We start from the raw sequence: 14,619 nt of genomic DNA on the forward strand, positions 1-14,619 counted from the left end.
TAGTGACTCAGTTTGTAGTTTACAGTTTCAACTCAGCAAGACCCTCTTCCCCTTTGCTTTAGTAGACACATGACATTATGTAATTTCATAGAAACTATGTACTTATGAAATTTTAATATTTAAGAAGTATTAGCTTCTTCAAATTATTCTCGGTATTTTATTTTTGTTTTTGTGCAACAGATTTCAAAGTCCTTTTCTTAGTATTTCAAAACTTTTTTTCACATTTCTTAACTTTTCCCATAAGCATCCTACTGAATCATTTTACTGAAAAAATTAAGAAGTAGTATGAAATGTATACTATTCCTTGTTAGAAATTCTACCAAATCAGGGAAACGTTTCTTGAAACCTAGTTAATTTGAGGGATTTTCATGAATTCTCACTCTTTTATATGGATCACTAATTCTGTAGAACTAGGCAGATATAAATACCTACACACATACAAACGTACATTCACACTATATGCCAAGAAGCTTTTGGGTACTGTACATTTAAATTTCTTCTCATGAGCTAGAAGGTGTTAAGTCAAGCGTATCTTAAAACTACTCAGTGTCCTAGTATACGCAGAAAGCTCTGTACTTGCAAGACAGAGGTCAGGTCTTTGCTTGTAAGCTTTAATAGAAAAAACCCACAAATCATTTGACTTAATTTCCTGAGTTGTGTTGTTCCTTGGGCAGCGTCTTCTTGGGCAATGACTGAGTCTCCCCTGACTGCTGAGCTTGTGCGGGTCAAATAGTCGAAGAGGGCAATAGGGAAACCCTTATTCTTTCCCTTAGCTTCAGGAACCATGTCTGGTTGCCAGGTTCATGAAGTTTTGGTTACTACTTTGAGTGTATACTAGAGGCAACAAATTGGTACTTCTTTTGTTAACTTAGTGCCAGTTATGTGGGAAATACACAGTAAACATTAATTCACTCCTTTTCCCTCTTAATTCTGCTTGGTGTTATATTTTGGTATACTTTCATAGAGTATATTATGTGAAGGCGGAAGAGATAATTGGATGAAAATGTTTGTAATAGTGTTATAGTTTCCAGCCCTTGGAAATATAATATGCTAGTAAATAGATTTCTTAACTGAGGATTTCTAAATTCTACTTCTGACTCTGTAAATTTTTAGAGAAATTATTTAATTTCTCTGTGCCTCAGCCTTTTCATCTATATTTGATTTATTCTTCATCTACAGATATATACAGAAAACATGGACTTCCCTGGCGATACAGTGGTTAAGACTTCGCCTTCCAATGCAGGGGGTACCGGTTCGATACCTGGTTGGGGAGCTAAGATCCCAAATGTCTGTGGCCAAAAAACTAAAACATAAAACAGAAGCAATACTGTAACAAATTCAATAAAGAGTTTAAAATGGTCCACATCAAAAAAATCTTTAAAAAAAAAAAGAAAAGAAATTATGTATAAATTTTTTAGAGCTTAAGAGATTTTGGAGATCAACTAGTCAAACCTCTTATTTTTCAGATAAAGAAACCAGTGTGTTCATAGAATTGAGATGCCTTTCCCATGGCAAGAAAGAGCTCAAGATTTTTGACTGCTACGTGCTTTGTGCAGCAGCACACAACATACGAAGCATTAGGTGGTTTTACTAGACCAGCAGAAGAAGGGGGGCTATGGTTAAGTGGACTCTTTAGTGTAGTTTATCATGCGATGGATTTTTTTCCTCTTGACCATATGTCTGTACCTGCTGGGCATAAAGCTGTTTATTAGTTTTAAGCCAAGTTTATGGAACACTGAACTGCTTAGCTGATAATCCTTGGTTTTCTAGGCAAAAAGTGACTATATAGTGTATATAACTTTATCAACCTTACTCTTGAATAAATGACATATGTAGTTATGGCAGAAAAACCAAGAGAAAAATCTAAAGTCAATCTTCATTAGAATTTTTGATTTTATTTATTTTCAAAATATTTTTCATTTATATTATTGCCTAGGAGATTTTGCTGAGTAGACTTTTCTAAACTACAATAGAATGCATGGGTCAAAGTTTTACACAGCTGAGTATACCTAGAGTTGAATATTAGTATTAGAAGGGTAGCCTCTTGAAGTACATTTTAATTCAGTGGAATATAAATGATAATTATAGAAACAACTAGATTTTTTAGGTAATAGTTGAAGAAGTATATTAAACTCTCCTTGGAGATTGATTTGTTAGTTGCAGTGTTAGCTTTTTCTGATTTTTATTTGAAAATAGTATAATAATGCTGAAGAAATTTAAAAATAGTAGGTCACTGAATTAGCTATTACGATGCTATGGAACAATGCTGGAATGTTTGATGGTTTACGAAAACAAACATTTAGTTTTTAACTCATGGTTCTGTGCGTCTGACAGGGAGACTCTTCTGGCTGTAGATTGGATCCAGGTCTTTTTCTCATGTTGCATTTTGGGGCTATTGGCTTCCTAGTACATGTTCTTCTCATGATAGATGGCAGAAACTCAGGGGACCAAGCCAAAAAACTCAAGTACGTTTAAAGTCCTGCTCAGATTTTGTTTACTGATATTCATTGACCAAAGCAGATTACATGGCTAAGCCCAAACTTATTTGGGCAGGGAAATATTTTGCTTCACTTACTCTAACTGGAGATAGTACCAAGTAAACATGGCAAGAGGCATAAATGTACAATTCTGTAATAGGGAGGAAGTAAAAAATTGGTAACAGTAATCTGATCTACCACAGACACCCACACATCTCACCTTCCTAATATAAATTCTTTTTTTTTTTTTTTTTGCATTATGCGGGCCTCTCACTGTTGTGGCCTCTTCCGTTGCGGAGCACAGGCTCCGGACGCGCAGGCTCAGCGGCCATGGCTCACGGGCCTAGCCGCTCCGCGGCATGTGGGATCTTCCCGGACCGGGGCACAAACCCATGTCCCCTGCATCGGCAGGTGGACGCTCAACCACTGTGCCACCAGGGAAGCCCAATATAAATTCTTAAATAAAAATTTTTTCCTGTATTGCAGTCTGTTTTTATGACATAGGAATATTATGTAGCAATAATCATAATGTGCCTACCATTTAAAGTTATTCTTTGTCCTATGATGGCTTCCTATTTTGGTTATAAAACATTTTTCTATTGCCTTTTAAACCATGCTTTGACTGTAAGTACTTGTATTATCCTTTTTTTTTTCCTATAATTATTTCAAGCAAGTGTTTTATCTATTTTTTTTCTTTCTTTCATCACATTCACTGTACTGTTGATCTGGGAAAGTATTGTCAGCTTTTCAGATTCTCTTGTCTTCTTCACCTATATTTCTGTTTTCACAAATACTATATGAAACCATATGGCCATCTGCAACCTATTAAAATATATCTTGTACATCTTTTTGCTAGCATATAATTATGTTAGGACTTATTAGACTTCACATGACAGAAACGCAATTTAAGCATGCTTATTCAAAAAGAATTTATAGGAAGGGATATGGGTTAATTGGTCTAGTTTGGATTCAGTGCCCACCTTTGGATCTGTTTAGCTAAAGGGTTGAGGTTTCTATTAAAGCCATGTGATTTGAGTAGAGGGAAAGCATATTCTCAGAAAAAAAGGTTTGGAGAGTATTGCTGGACAAATAGAAACAGGTATCCACCAAAGTAAAGTGAGCTAATGAGGTCCTTCTGTGCCTTGAATCGGGGCAGGGACACACTTGAATATATACATACATATTGGTGTGCCTCTTGCCTGAGAACTAGAATAGTGGATGGACTGTTCAGTAAAAAGAGGTCGTGGTAGTTTTTTCTAGGACTGACTCAATTCTTCAAAGCACAGAAGAATTATGGTTGGTAAATGATGTTTTAAATTATTCATGTCTGTTTTCTTTTTGTAAATTAAGCATATTTCCTGTTTCCACTTTTGTAATGGGCCTACTATAGTCATTCTAATTTCCATGCCCTGGTTATCCTCCCAGCTTATCCAATTTTGACTCACACTCATATTTTCAGTTTTCTATTTTAGTTTGAGTCACTTGAAAATGAATAGGTACAAGCACATAATCTAAAAGCAAGGAGTAGGCTAACCACGTTCGGCACAGAAAGAAATTGGACCATGTACACAATGATTTTATAGTTTTGAATGTGTTTGGTTATTTTGGGAAGAAGATAGCTTCCAGTTAGACTTTGCTGAATGTTGTTATACTGTTTCTTGTACATGTGAAAATTGTAGTTTTAGGCCTCCAAGTGAGGTGTTAATTTAGATATCATATTGTTCATTTGACAAAAATGACATGGCATTGAATTAAGAAATAAAAGCTATTTTAATAGAATTAGTACAATTACTATAGGTGTGGGAGATAAGTGTGTGTTTAAGTGATTTAAGTCAGTTAATTTATTGAGTTCCTTTGGGTTTGGAGCTGGGGAGAAGGAAGATGGATAGAAGAAACATCAGATTTTCTGTAGCACTGCTTAGTTTCCTTTTTCTCATATACTGTTAAAATGCTGTAAAAATTAAAATGTTTATGCCTAGACTATAGTTTCCAGTATTGGTGTCTTTTTTTCTTCTTCTGTGCCTGAAGAAACATCAAAATGCTTTGTCAGATTTCACATTATAATTTTTGGGTTATAATAGGGCAGACCTTGAACAAAATGCTTTTAAAAACAGCTTTGCTTTTGTGCGCTGCTCTGTTTTACATGCTGAGTTGAAATGGACGTATTAGTCTTGAGTTCACAGAACAGTGAGCTCCATATTATTTAAAATACTCCTGAAAATTTTCCAACTGCTCTTTCTTTTGATTTGATGTAATAGCAGATCCCCATATATAAAGAGAAAGTAACATTTTGCTTAGCATTCTGCTGCATAATCATAGACTTAGGTTATATTTTGAATTGACTTGTTGGAATGGAATTCTTCTACACATCACATAGAATGAGAATCTTAAGATTAAGTGCCTTTAGAATCCATTCAGTACCAACTTCCTACCTGATGCAGGAGTCCAGCCTGCTATGTCCAAAATAATTGACTTGTTTTTTAAACAGATTATTTATTGAGCCCATACTGTGTGTTGGCACTGTGCTGGGGATGTGTTGGTGAATAAAATAAAAATAGACATGGTCCCTGTTCTTGTGTAGATAGTTTAGCTTGTAGTTGAGTGCTCAGTCTGTTTATTCAGTCTCAGCAAGTTATTTTTTGAATCTAAGTACTCAAATTGGAAAGAATTGACATTCTTAGCAATATTGAGTTTTCCAATCTGTGAATGTTGAGTATCTCTCCGTCTATTTAGATCTTCTTTAATTTCTTTCATTAGTGTTTTGTAGATTTCTACTTACCAATAGATCCTATAGATATTTTGTTAGATTTTTACATAAGTATTTCATTTTTTGGTGCTATTGTAAATGCTGTTGCTTTTTAAAAAAACTAAAATTTCCCATTGTTTATTGTTCGTATGTGGGGAAGAGATTGGCTTTTGTGTATTGCCCTTGTATCCTGTGACTTTTCTGTACTCACTCATTCTAAGGTTTTTTTTGGTAGATTCTTTGGGATTTTCTGCATAGATAATTATGTAATCTGTGAATAAAGACAGTTTTATTTCTTCCTTTTCAATCTTTATAACTTTTATTTCTTATGATACTGAATCACAGGTGAGAGAGGGGCATCATTGCGTGGTTCCCAGTCTTAAGGGAAAGTGTCCAGTCTCTTCAGTCTCTCACAATTAAGTATAATGTTAGCTATAGGTTTTTTTTGTAGATATTCTTTACCAAGTTGAGGAAGTTCCATCCATTGCTAGTTTACTGAGAGTTTTTATAATGAATGGGTGTTGCATTTTGTCAAATGCATTTTCTGCATCAATTGATATGATCATGATTTTACTTTAGCTTATTGATGTTTGATTACATTGATTTTTGTGTCAGTCTTGCATCCCTGGGGTATAATTTTTTTATACCTTGTTGGAGATGATTTTATAATATCTTGTCTATAGTTTTCTTGTAATCTGGTTTTGGTATTAGGGTAATGTTGGCCTCATAGAATGAGTTTGGAAGTATTTCCTCTCCTGTTTTCTGGAAGAGATTACTGAGAATTGATACTATTTCTTCCTTAAATGTTTGGTCGAATTAACCAGTGAAGCCATCGGTGTCTGGTACTTTCTTTTTTGGAAGCTTATTAATTATTGTTGGTTAAATTTATTTAAAAGTATAGAGCTATTCAGGTTATCTATTTTTCCTGGTGTGAAGTTTGGTACTTTATGTCTTTCAAGGGACTGGTCCCGTTCATCTAAGTCACCAAATTTGTGGGCATAGAATTGCTTGTAGTATTCATTTATTATCCTGTTAATGTCCAGGGCGTTGGTAGTGATGACCTTCTTTCATTTTTTATATTGGTAATTTGTGTATTCTCTTTTTCTTGTTTAGCCTGGCTAGACTATTTATCAACTTTATTTATCTTTTTAAATAACTATCTTTTGGTTTTGATTTTTTAATTTTTTTGTATTGTTTCTTGTTTCAATTTCATTGATTTCTGTTATATTTTTTATTTCTTTTAATCTGCTCTCTCTTTTTTTAGTTTCCTAAGGTTCCTAAGGAAGCATAAGTTTTTTATAATTTTAGGTGTTTTTTTCTTTCCTAGTATATGCATTCAGTGCAACATATTTCTAAGTACTGCTTTCACTGCGTCCCACAACCTTTGATAAACTGTATTTTCATTTTTGTTTAGTTCAAAGTATTTTAAAATTTCTCTTGAGTCATCTTCTTTGACTCATGATTACTTAGAAGTGTGTCATTTAATTTCCAAATATTTGGGAATTTCCAAGCTATCTGTTACAGATTTCTAGCTTAATTCTATTATGGTTTGACAACATTTATACAGTTTTAATTTTTTTAAATTTGCCAAGGTATGTTTTATGGCCCAGAATATGGTCTCCCTTGGTGACTGTTCTCTGTGAGAAAGTATATTCTTTTCTTGTTAGATTAGTATTTTGTAAACGTCAATTAGATCAAGTCGACTGATAGTGCTATTCAGGTCAGGTCATCTATATCTTTGTTAATTTTCTGCTTGCTTGATCTGTCATCTCAGATAGGGGTGTTGAAGTCTCCCAAGTATAATAGTGGATTTGTCTGTTTCTCCTTTCAGTTCTATCAGTTTTTGCCTCAAGTAATTTAATTCTCTGTTCTTAGGTGCATACTCATTTCAGTTTCTTGTGTTTTCTTGGATAATTGACCCTCTTATTATTATATAATACCCCTCTTTATCTCTGATAATCTTTCTAGTTCTGAAGTCTGCTTTGTCTAAAATCAATATAGATAACTATATATTTTTTGAATGTTATAAATTTCTTTATTATTACTTATTATTAAGTACCAACTAAATATGCAAAAAATTTGAAGCCACCCTTCCACAACCCACTCTCCCCTCTCACACCCAAATTCCACACTTAGCTTCCAGCAATTTGTCAAAATTATCATTTAAGTGTTTCTTCCAGTTTATGGCTCCAGCAGCTTCTGCTGCAGGTAAACAGATCTCAGTCGCTGTCTCTCTTTTGCTTGCCCCCCGATTTGGAATGGCAGTTGGTCCTGTGACCTCAGTTCTCTGATGGATCCAAGAAAAGCTATTGATTTTCAGTTTGTTCAACCTTTTCTTGTTATAGGGAAGGGAGTGATGACTTCCAGGCTCTTTAGCTGATACCAGAAGTTGAATTATTTGTCTTTTTATTACTGACTTGTAAGAGTTCCTCATATAATCTGGATATTAGACCCTTATCAGATATATGACTTGCAAATATTTTCTCATCCTGTGGATTTTATTTTTACTTTCTTCATGGTATCATTTTCAGCACATTTTAAATTTTGATGTAGTCCAGTTTAACTATTTTTTTCTTTTGCCACTTGTGCTTTTGATGTCATATCAGAAACCATTCTTAACCCAAGGACATGAAGATTTATTCCTATGTTTTCTTCTAACAGTTTTATAGTTTTAGTTCTTATATTTAGGTCTGTGATCCATTTTGAATTAAGTTTTGTGTATGGTGTGAGGTTGGGGTCCAACTTCATTCTTTTACATGTGGATATCTAATTGTCCCAACAGCATTTATTGAAAAGACTATTCTTTCCATATTTAAATCTTATTACTTGCCTGTGGAAATATTTTAAAGTGTTGACTTTGCATTCTCAGATTTTGTGTTTGTGTGCAAATTTGATAAGCATGTCATCTCTATATTGAGGTTCAAAGCAATCTTCAGTCCAATAAAGTAGCATTAGGTAAACTTCTAAAAGTATCCATAACGCCCTTCAAGGCAGAGTGTTTATGGTTGTAATGAGAGCTGTCTTAATTTTGAGTAGAATGAGAAGTGGTGAGCTGTGTTCTGGAGAGGTCACAAAATTACATATGGTAAACTAATAGTTTTCTTGTTAGCATGGCAGAATATCTGACATTCTCTTGGGCTAAAGAAAACCTCTATTATAAATGGACATCTTATTTGAATTGAGCAACCATTAGTATTCATTCACATGCTAATTCAGAATTAACTATTAGTGTAAATATCACTTATCTAAGAAGGATGTTTTGGTGGAAGAGACAGATAAGTTTTGAAGGAGGAGAGGTGTGGGGAAAGTTCAGTACACATAGTGATGTTCCATTGATACCAACCTTGGATCTCAAGAACAGATGAGGAGACTTTAAGAGACAGTATAATGTAGTGTTTTAGAGCATGTACTCTGAAGTCAGACTACCTAGTTCGAATACTGGCTCCACATTTGGTAGTTGTGAGAACTTTAGCCTGATTGGGGCTTTTAACATTTTTTTCAACACATTTATTAAATACCTACTATGTACTAGAGACTAAAGTAGGAATGGAATATTCCCTGGTGAACAAAACAGAGTTGGGATTGCGGGATAGCCTTAACATCAGGGGTGGCCTCAGGCTTCTCTGCCTTTCCTGTTTATATTTCATCTCATACTAACTATAGTTGACCTTTGAACAACATGGGTTTGAACTGTCTGGGTCTGCTTATACACAGATTTTTTTCAATAAATACTATAATACTACACAATCTGTGGTTGGTTGAAGCCACAGATGAGGAATCAAGGATATAGAGGTCCAGCTATGGTACTTGAGCATCTGTGGATTTTGGTGTCTGTGGTGGTTCCTAGAACCAATTCTCCATGGATACTGAGGGACACCTGTATTCTTACCCCCATACTCATTATTATGTAGCTATTGTGGCCTCCTTTCTGTTCCTCAGTAAGCCTTTTCTTACATCAAGGCTTTTGTATTTGCTATTTCTTCTACTTGAAGTTCTTTCTCCCTAGTTCTTGCCATGGTTTGCTTATTCTTATTAAATCCAAATGTCAGCTGAATCCATATTGCTCCCTGCCCCTTCTCATCATCTTTTCCAGTACTTTTTCCAGTATGTGATCCTAGTTAATTTTCTTCTGTATTATTTATCACATCCATAAGAATGTTAGTTCTAAGAAGACTGGGCCTTCGTTCATCTCACTAATCATTTAGTCTCCAGTTTCCATTACAGTTTCTATCACATAGTAGGGACTCATTAAATATTTGTTGAGTGGACGAAACAAAGCTGATACCTGTAGGAGTCAGCCATATGAAGGTAGGAGATAAGAGCTAAGACCCTAAAGTGGGAAAAAACTTTCTATGACTAAAGAGCCGTAATGATAAAGTGACAGAGGCAAGGGTGTGTCAGGCCTTTAAGTCCTGGCAAGGAGTTTGTATTTTATTTGAATTTTAATGAAAAGATTTTAGTCTGGAGTTTTAATGTAATCCAACGTACTTTCCAAAAGATTTCTTTGGCTGTTCTGTGAAGAGTAGATTAGGGAGAAGACTGGAGGTAGGAGATGGGTTAGGAGACTTTTATAGTAGATGAGATCATAGCTTGGATTAGATTGGTAAAATGGATGTGGAGAAAGATGGGGATAGATGTGGGATTTATTTTGGAAGTGGGGCTGACATGACTTGGCAATGAGAGGAATGAAGAAGTAGAGATGCATCGAGGATGATAACCAGATTTTTTGTTTGAGCAACTTAGTGGAAGGTGGTGTTCTTTACTGAAATGGGAAATCTGAATAAGGAACAGCTTTGGATGGGACATTAGGAATTCCATGTGGGTCACATTTTAAGATACTGATAAGAATTCCACATGGAAATATCAAATAAAGAGTTGGATTCCAAATCAGGAGTTTAGAGGAGACATTTGGGTTAGGATAGAAATTTGGGAGTCTTTCAGCATATAGATGCTATTTAAATCCATGGCAATGAGAGATATTACTTAGAGTGTGTGGCAAGGAATCAGAAAAAAAAGCTCGGGACTTGAACTTGGGGGAATTTCCAACATTTAGAGGTCAAGTAGAGGAGTGGCAACTGAAAAAGATTTGGAGAAGGATAGGCCACAGAAAGAACACCTGGAATGTGTGATGTCTTGGCAATCAAGGATTCATGGGGCAGCCTGAAGGGTAAAAACATGGCTTCTAACACATACTGCATTTTCAGAAACATATAATGTGCAAAATGAGAAAAACCTTTAGAGGACAGATGAATGTGCTTGAAGGGTTTTAAAAAGGAAGGATATTTATATGCCTAACAAATAAATGAGGGCTAGCTAATTACACCGGCCTTGGAGTTTGCAGTAATTATCCTTTGTTTTGATATTATTAGAAACTTTGATTTTTGATAATGTTAGGAGGTAATTTTTTAAAGTGTAACTTGAAGGGGGAAGTTATTATTAATTTTTTTTTTCTGAGAGTAATGGTGTTAGTGTCACCTAATGGCAAAATGAGATATTGCAGCCGTATTTATATGAGGCAGTGAACAAAATAACCTAATTAGAAAGAGAAAAAGAACATTTATGGGGGAATTTTTGGCATGGAGCAGACTTACCATGGTTACAAGGTCCTGCGTTCTTTAGCACTGGTCTACTTGTCCTACCTCTCTGTCACATTACCCCTTTGGTTACTGAGCAGATTGGTTAATATGCAGTTCTTTTTTATCTTCCAGGTTTCAGCTCAAATATTTCCCTTTCATAGAGTCCTTTCCTACCACCTTACTTAAAGTTGTCCGTGTATTCCTTACAGCTACTCTTTGTTACATTAGGCTGTTGTATTTTCTTCATAGCCTGAGAATGATTTGGGATTACCTTACTTGCTTGTTTCCTCACTAGATGTAAGCTCCACTAGAGGAGGCAACTTGTTTGCCTTATTCGCTCAGGTAACCGCAGTTGAGTATACTGACTGTTATATAGTGTACATGTTCAGTTAAAATTAGTTGTGTGAATATTTGAATTTCTGGAAGTGATAGAGAATGTTGAGTTTCTATGGTGTAAAGTAGAGATCTATCCAGAAAACAGAATCACACTGTATTTGATTACTGCTGCATGAATGCAATGTGAAAGCTTTGCTCCCCTCACCTCCCCTGCTTTTTTTGCCTCCTGTAGATAAGTGGCTACATGTCTGGAAAAGAAAAGATACATGGCTTAGGGTGTTGAATTCTATGTTAATCAGTCAATTTAAGTGACACAGAAAAAATATTTTAAGGTACAGTACTTAGTCTTGAGGAGATAAGTTTTTGCAGACATTTAGGTTTAGTTATAAAGTAATTTCAGTGAATGTATTTTTGTTTGTGTATGAATTTGTAGATACTTCTAGCTTATTTATTTATTACTTAGTTTTCTATTTATTAAAAAGAACAAAAAGTATTTCTAGGAGAAATGTGTAGAGTGCCAAATAGTAGTAAATCCTTTTAGTTGAGATATGGTCAGGTTTGTGTTGTTTTTCAGGGAACAATATGGTTCTTTTAGCGTGGAAACTCAGGGTACATTTCCATTATGTGTCCCAGCCCAAGAAGGTAGCCTCCCTAGTTTTGAGATAATTATCTAGCCAGCAGAATTCTTCCTTGCATGAACCAATTTTAAAGGCCAAAGATTGATCAGGTACTTAATAGTTCATGTTTTTATTCACTAATTTTTGTTCTTACTCCTTGCGGTTTTGACCAGGTGGATGTGGGAAGAGAGGTTTGCAGCACTGAAATGGAGGTCAGAGCTTCATTACAGAAGATTAGTGGGTCATCGGATTCTGTGACTACACTGAACAGTGAAGAATTTGTTTTGGTTCCTCAGCATGCAGATGATACTTCTACAAAAGATGATGAAAAACCTGAACTGAAGGTATTTTTCCCTTTTCTACAAATGATATTATTTTAAATTACTATTATTATTTTTAACTAGGTGAAACTTATCTCAGGAGATATATAAAATCCAAAGGTTTTTCTTGAGTACTGACCTCGAGACTAGAATCAGTGTTTGATTTATCCAGATGCTAATTATTTGGTTTGTGTATTTTTAAAGTTTTTGCTTTCGGTTTTTTATCTTTTACTTTAGAATTCAGAAAGAAAGAATAGGAGGGAAAAAAGAAGAGAAAGGATAATTGGCAAGTTAGACTTAATGGTTAAATCTTACATAAATTTAATTTATCTGGATATTTTTGTCTCTCTTACTGCTGCTGGGTTTTAAAAATTAATTATATAAGTATGTAGTTATGTATTATTTTCACTTGACTTTTCTTTATGATTTTTATGTTTTAAGTCAGCTGGTAACATTCAAGTATGTGATTTAACACTTGTCTGAATCTTTTTGAAGTATATGTTTTATAATTTTAGCAGTTGAGTTTTTATTTGGATGTGGTCCTTTTTCTTTTTCATTTTTATGTTGCCTTTCCTAACTTGGAAAAAAAAAAAAAAAAAGAACCAAATAAACCCAGGTATACATGTATGGGAAGTGCATAACCACCCTCTAGAAATAGGAAGAGAGAAATTAGCCAAAAATGCTATATATTATTTATAACTTTTATTTAATATTAATTATATCAAAGGTATGTTAGTATGTTAATCTAATAAAATCAATCTAATAAAATTTTATAAAAATCAGATTATTAAGTATTCATTTTACATTATGTTGAGGATATATATTTTTATAATTTTATTAATAAATGGATTTCTTTAAATTTATTCAAATATCTGTATTTAAATAAACAGCTCTTTAAATTCATTTAACTCTGTATTTTCATATTAATGTGTTTAAGGCATTTATTTACTTAGGCTTTGTGTCTCACTTGCTTTTAAGAAGAAGATGAGTCAACTTAAGAGTAAGGAAATTAGCAGTACTCCTTGACAACTCAAGCAAAATTTGTAAAGGAGTCACAAATATGTTTATGCTATGATAACAAAAAATATGACCTTTTAAATGATATCAGTGCTACATATTATCTATTTAAATTTATCCATTTTCCTCTTTAAAACACATAAATTAAAAAAAAAAACCCATAAATTTAGGATTACCCAGTTTTTAGAATACGTTTCTAAAAGAGAAAAAGAAAAAAATAAGAAAAGAAAATATCTGTAAATAAGATCTTAGATCAGATATAGTTGGAAAATGCATGGTATGTTTCTGAAGAATCCTTTTCTGGTACTAGTAATCCTCTAATTTAGTTGAGTTTATAACTCAGGATTTTATATATATCTAATGAAATTAGGTACAGCTGTATAAATTCTTGGTATTCAGTAACTATATTTAAATTTAAATATTTAGATTGTTTAAATGTCTTCTAGAAATGAAATATTTTCATTAAGTTCCAGAACCATGTTATGATTGAAACGAATTGTCTTGCTTTGTCTGTAGATAGTTTCTAATGGTGATGAACAACTGGAAAAAGCCATGGAAGAGATTTTGAGAGATTCTGAGAAAGGGCAAAGCAGCCTTCTTGTTGATTGTCCGAGTTCCAGTGAGATTTCAGACCATTCATTTGGAGATGTTTCGGCCAGCCAAATAAATAAGCCGTCTCTTCAATTAATTTTGGATCCGTCGAATACAGGTACTGTATTGAACTCTTAGAAACTATAATAGAAATGGGATAAAGTGATAATGAAAATTTTAAGATGAATATTAGAAAATTTTATTAGCTTCATTTTCTAAGATCAAGGCCAGCAGCTTTTCAGTTCCCACATTGGTTCTTATGTTTCTGTTTGTATCTCCACCTGTAAAATCAGTCTCAGTGTTCTTTGAGAACTGGCTCTATGTCTGGGCATTCATTTTACCCCTAGTACTTGGCATATAGTAGGCCCTCAATAAATACTTATTGAACAAATGAATAAATACTTATTGAACAAATGAATAAATTCTTGGGTATCAAAGAACAGTGTAATGGACACATTCTTCCATATAATGTGACTTCTTACTCAGTTTGACTACAGTTATTTCAATTACAATTTGTAAAAATTCTAAGTAAAATAACATGTCAACTCCATCAGTGTAATAATACTGTAAAAGTATTTATTACAGTGTAATAAATAATATGTACGTGCATGAATGAGTAGGATTTATAGTAGGAATACCAGTTTGTAAGTCAAAATGGTTTTGGATGAAGGAAAAGCCAAACCAAACCCAACCCAACTCCTACTTCAGCTGGTTTAAACACTGGAGGTGTGGTTTGATCTGGCCTCTGGTAGTATTTCTTTGTAAACTACTCAGCTTTGATCTTCTCCATGTCATCTTTCTCCTTAACTGGCAACCTTTGTGGTCACAAAGTAGGTAGCTGCAGAAATTGATAAGTAAGGCTAGGTGATTTGTTCATGTCTGGTGACCGAGAGAAAGGCTCTGATCTTTTACCCATCGAACAAAAGTTGTGAGTTTTAC

General features: G+C 34.0%; 1 protein-coding gene across 1 annotated transcript in view; it reads left to right on the top strand.

Annotated features, from left to right (window-relative positions):
* LOC309825984 (rab GTPase-activating protein 1-like) overlaps positions 1–14,619 on the top strand; it is a 655,950-nt gene that overhangs the window by 51,272 nt on the left and 590,059 nt on the right. Inside the window, exons 2-3 of the mRNA XM_082659907.1 lie at positions 11,926–12,096; positions 13,606–13,798. Coding sequence (XP_082516033.1) covers positions 11,959–12,096; positions 13,606–13,798 — 331 coding nt within the window. The 5' untranslated portion in view covers positions 11,926–11,958. The remainder of the gene's footprint in view (positions 1–11,925; positions 12,097–13,605; positions 13,799–14,619) is intronic.

This window comes from Grampus griseus (genome assembly GCF_964374135.1).
Source record: "Grampus griseus genome assembly, chromosome: 1".
Taxonomy (NCBI): Eukaryota; Metazoa; Chordata; class Mammalia; order Artiodactyla; family Delphinidae; genus Grampus; species Grampus griseus.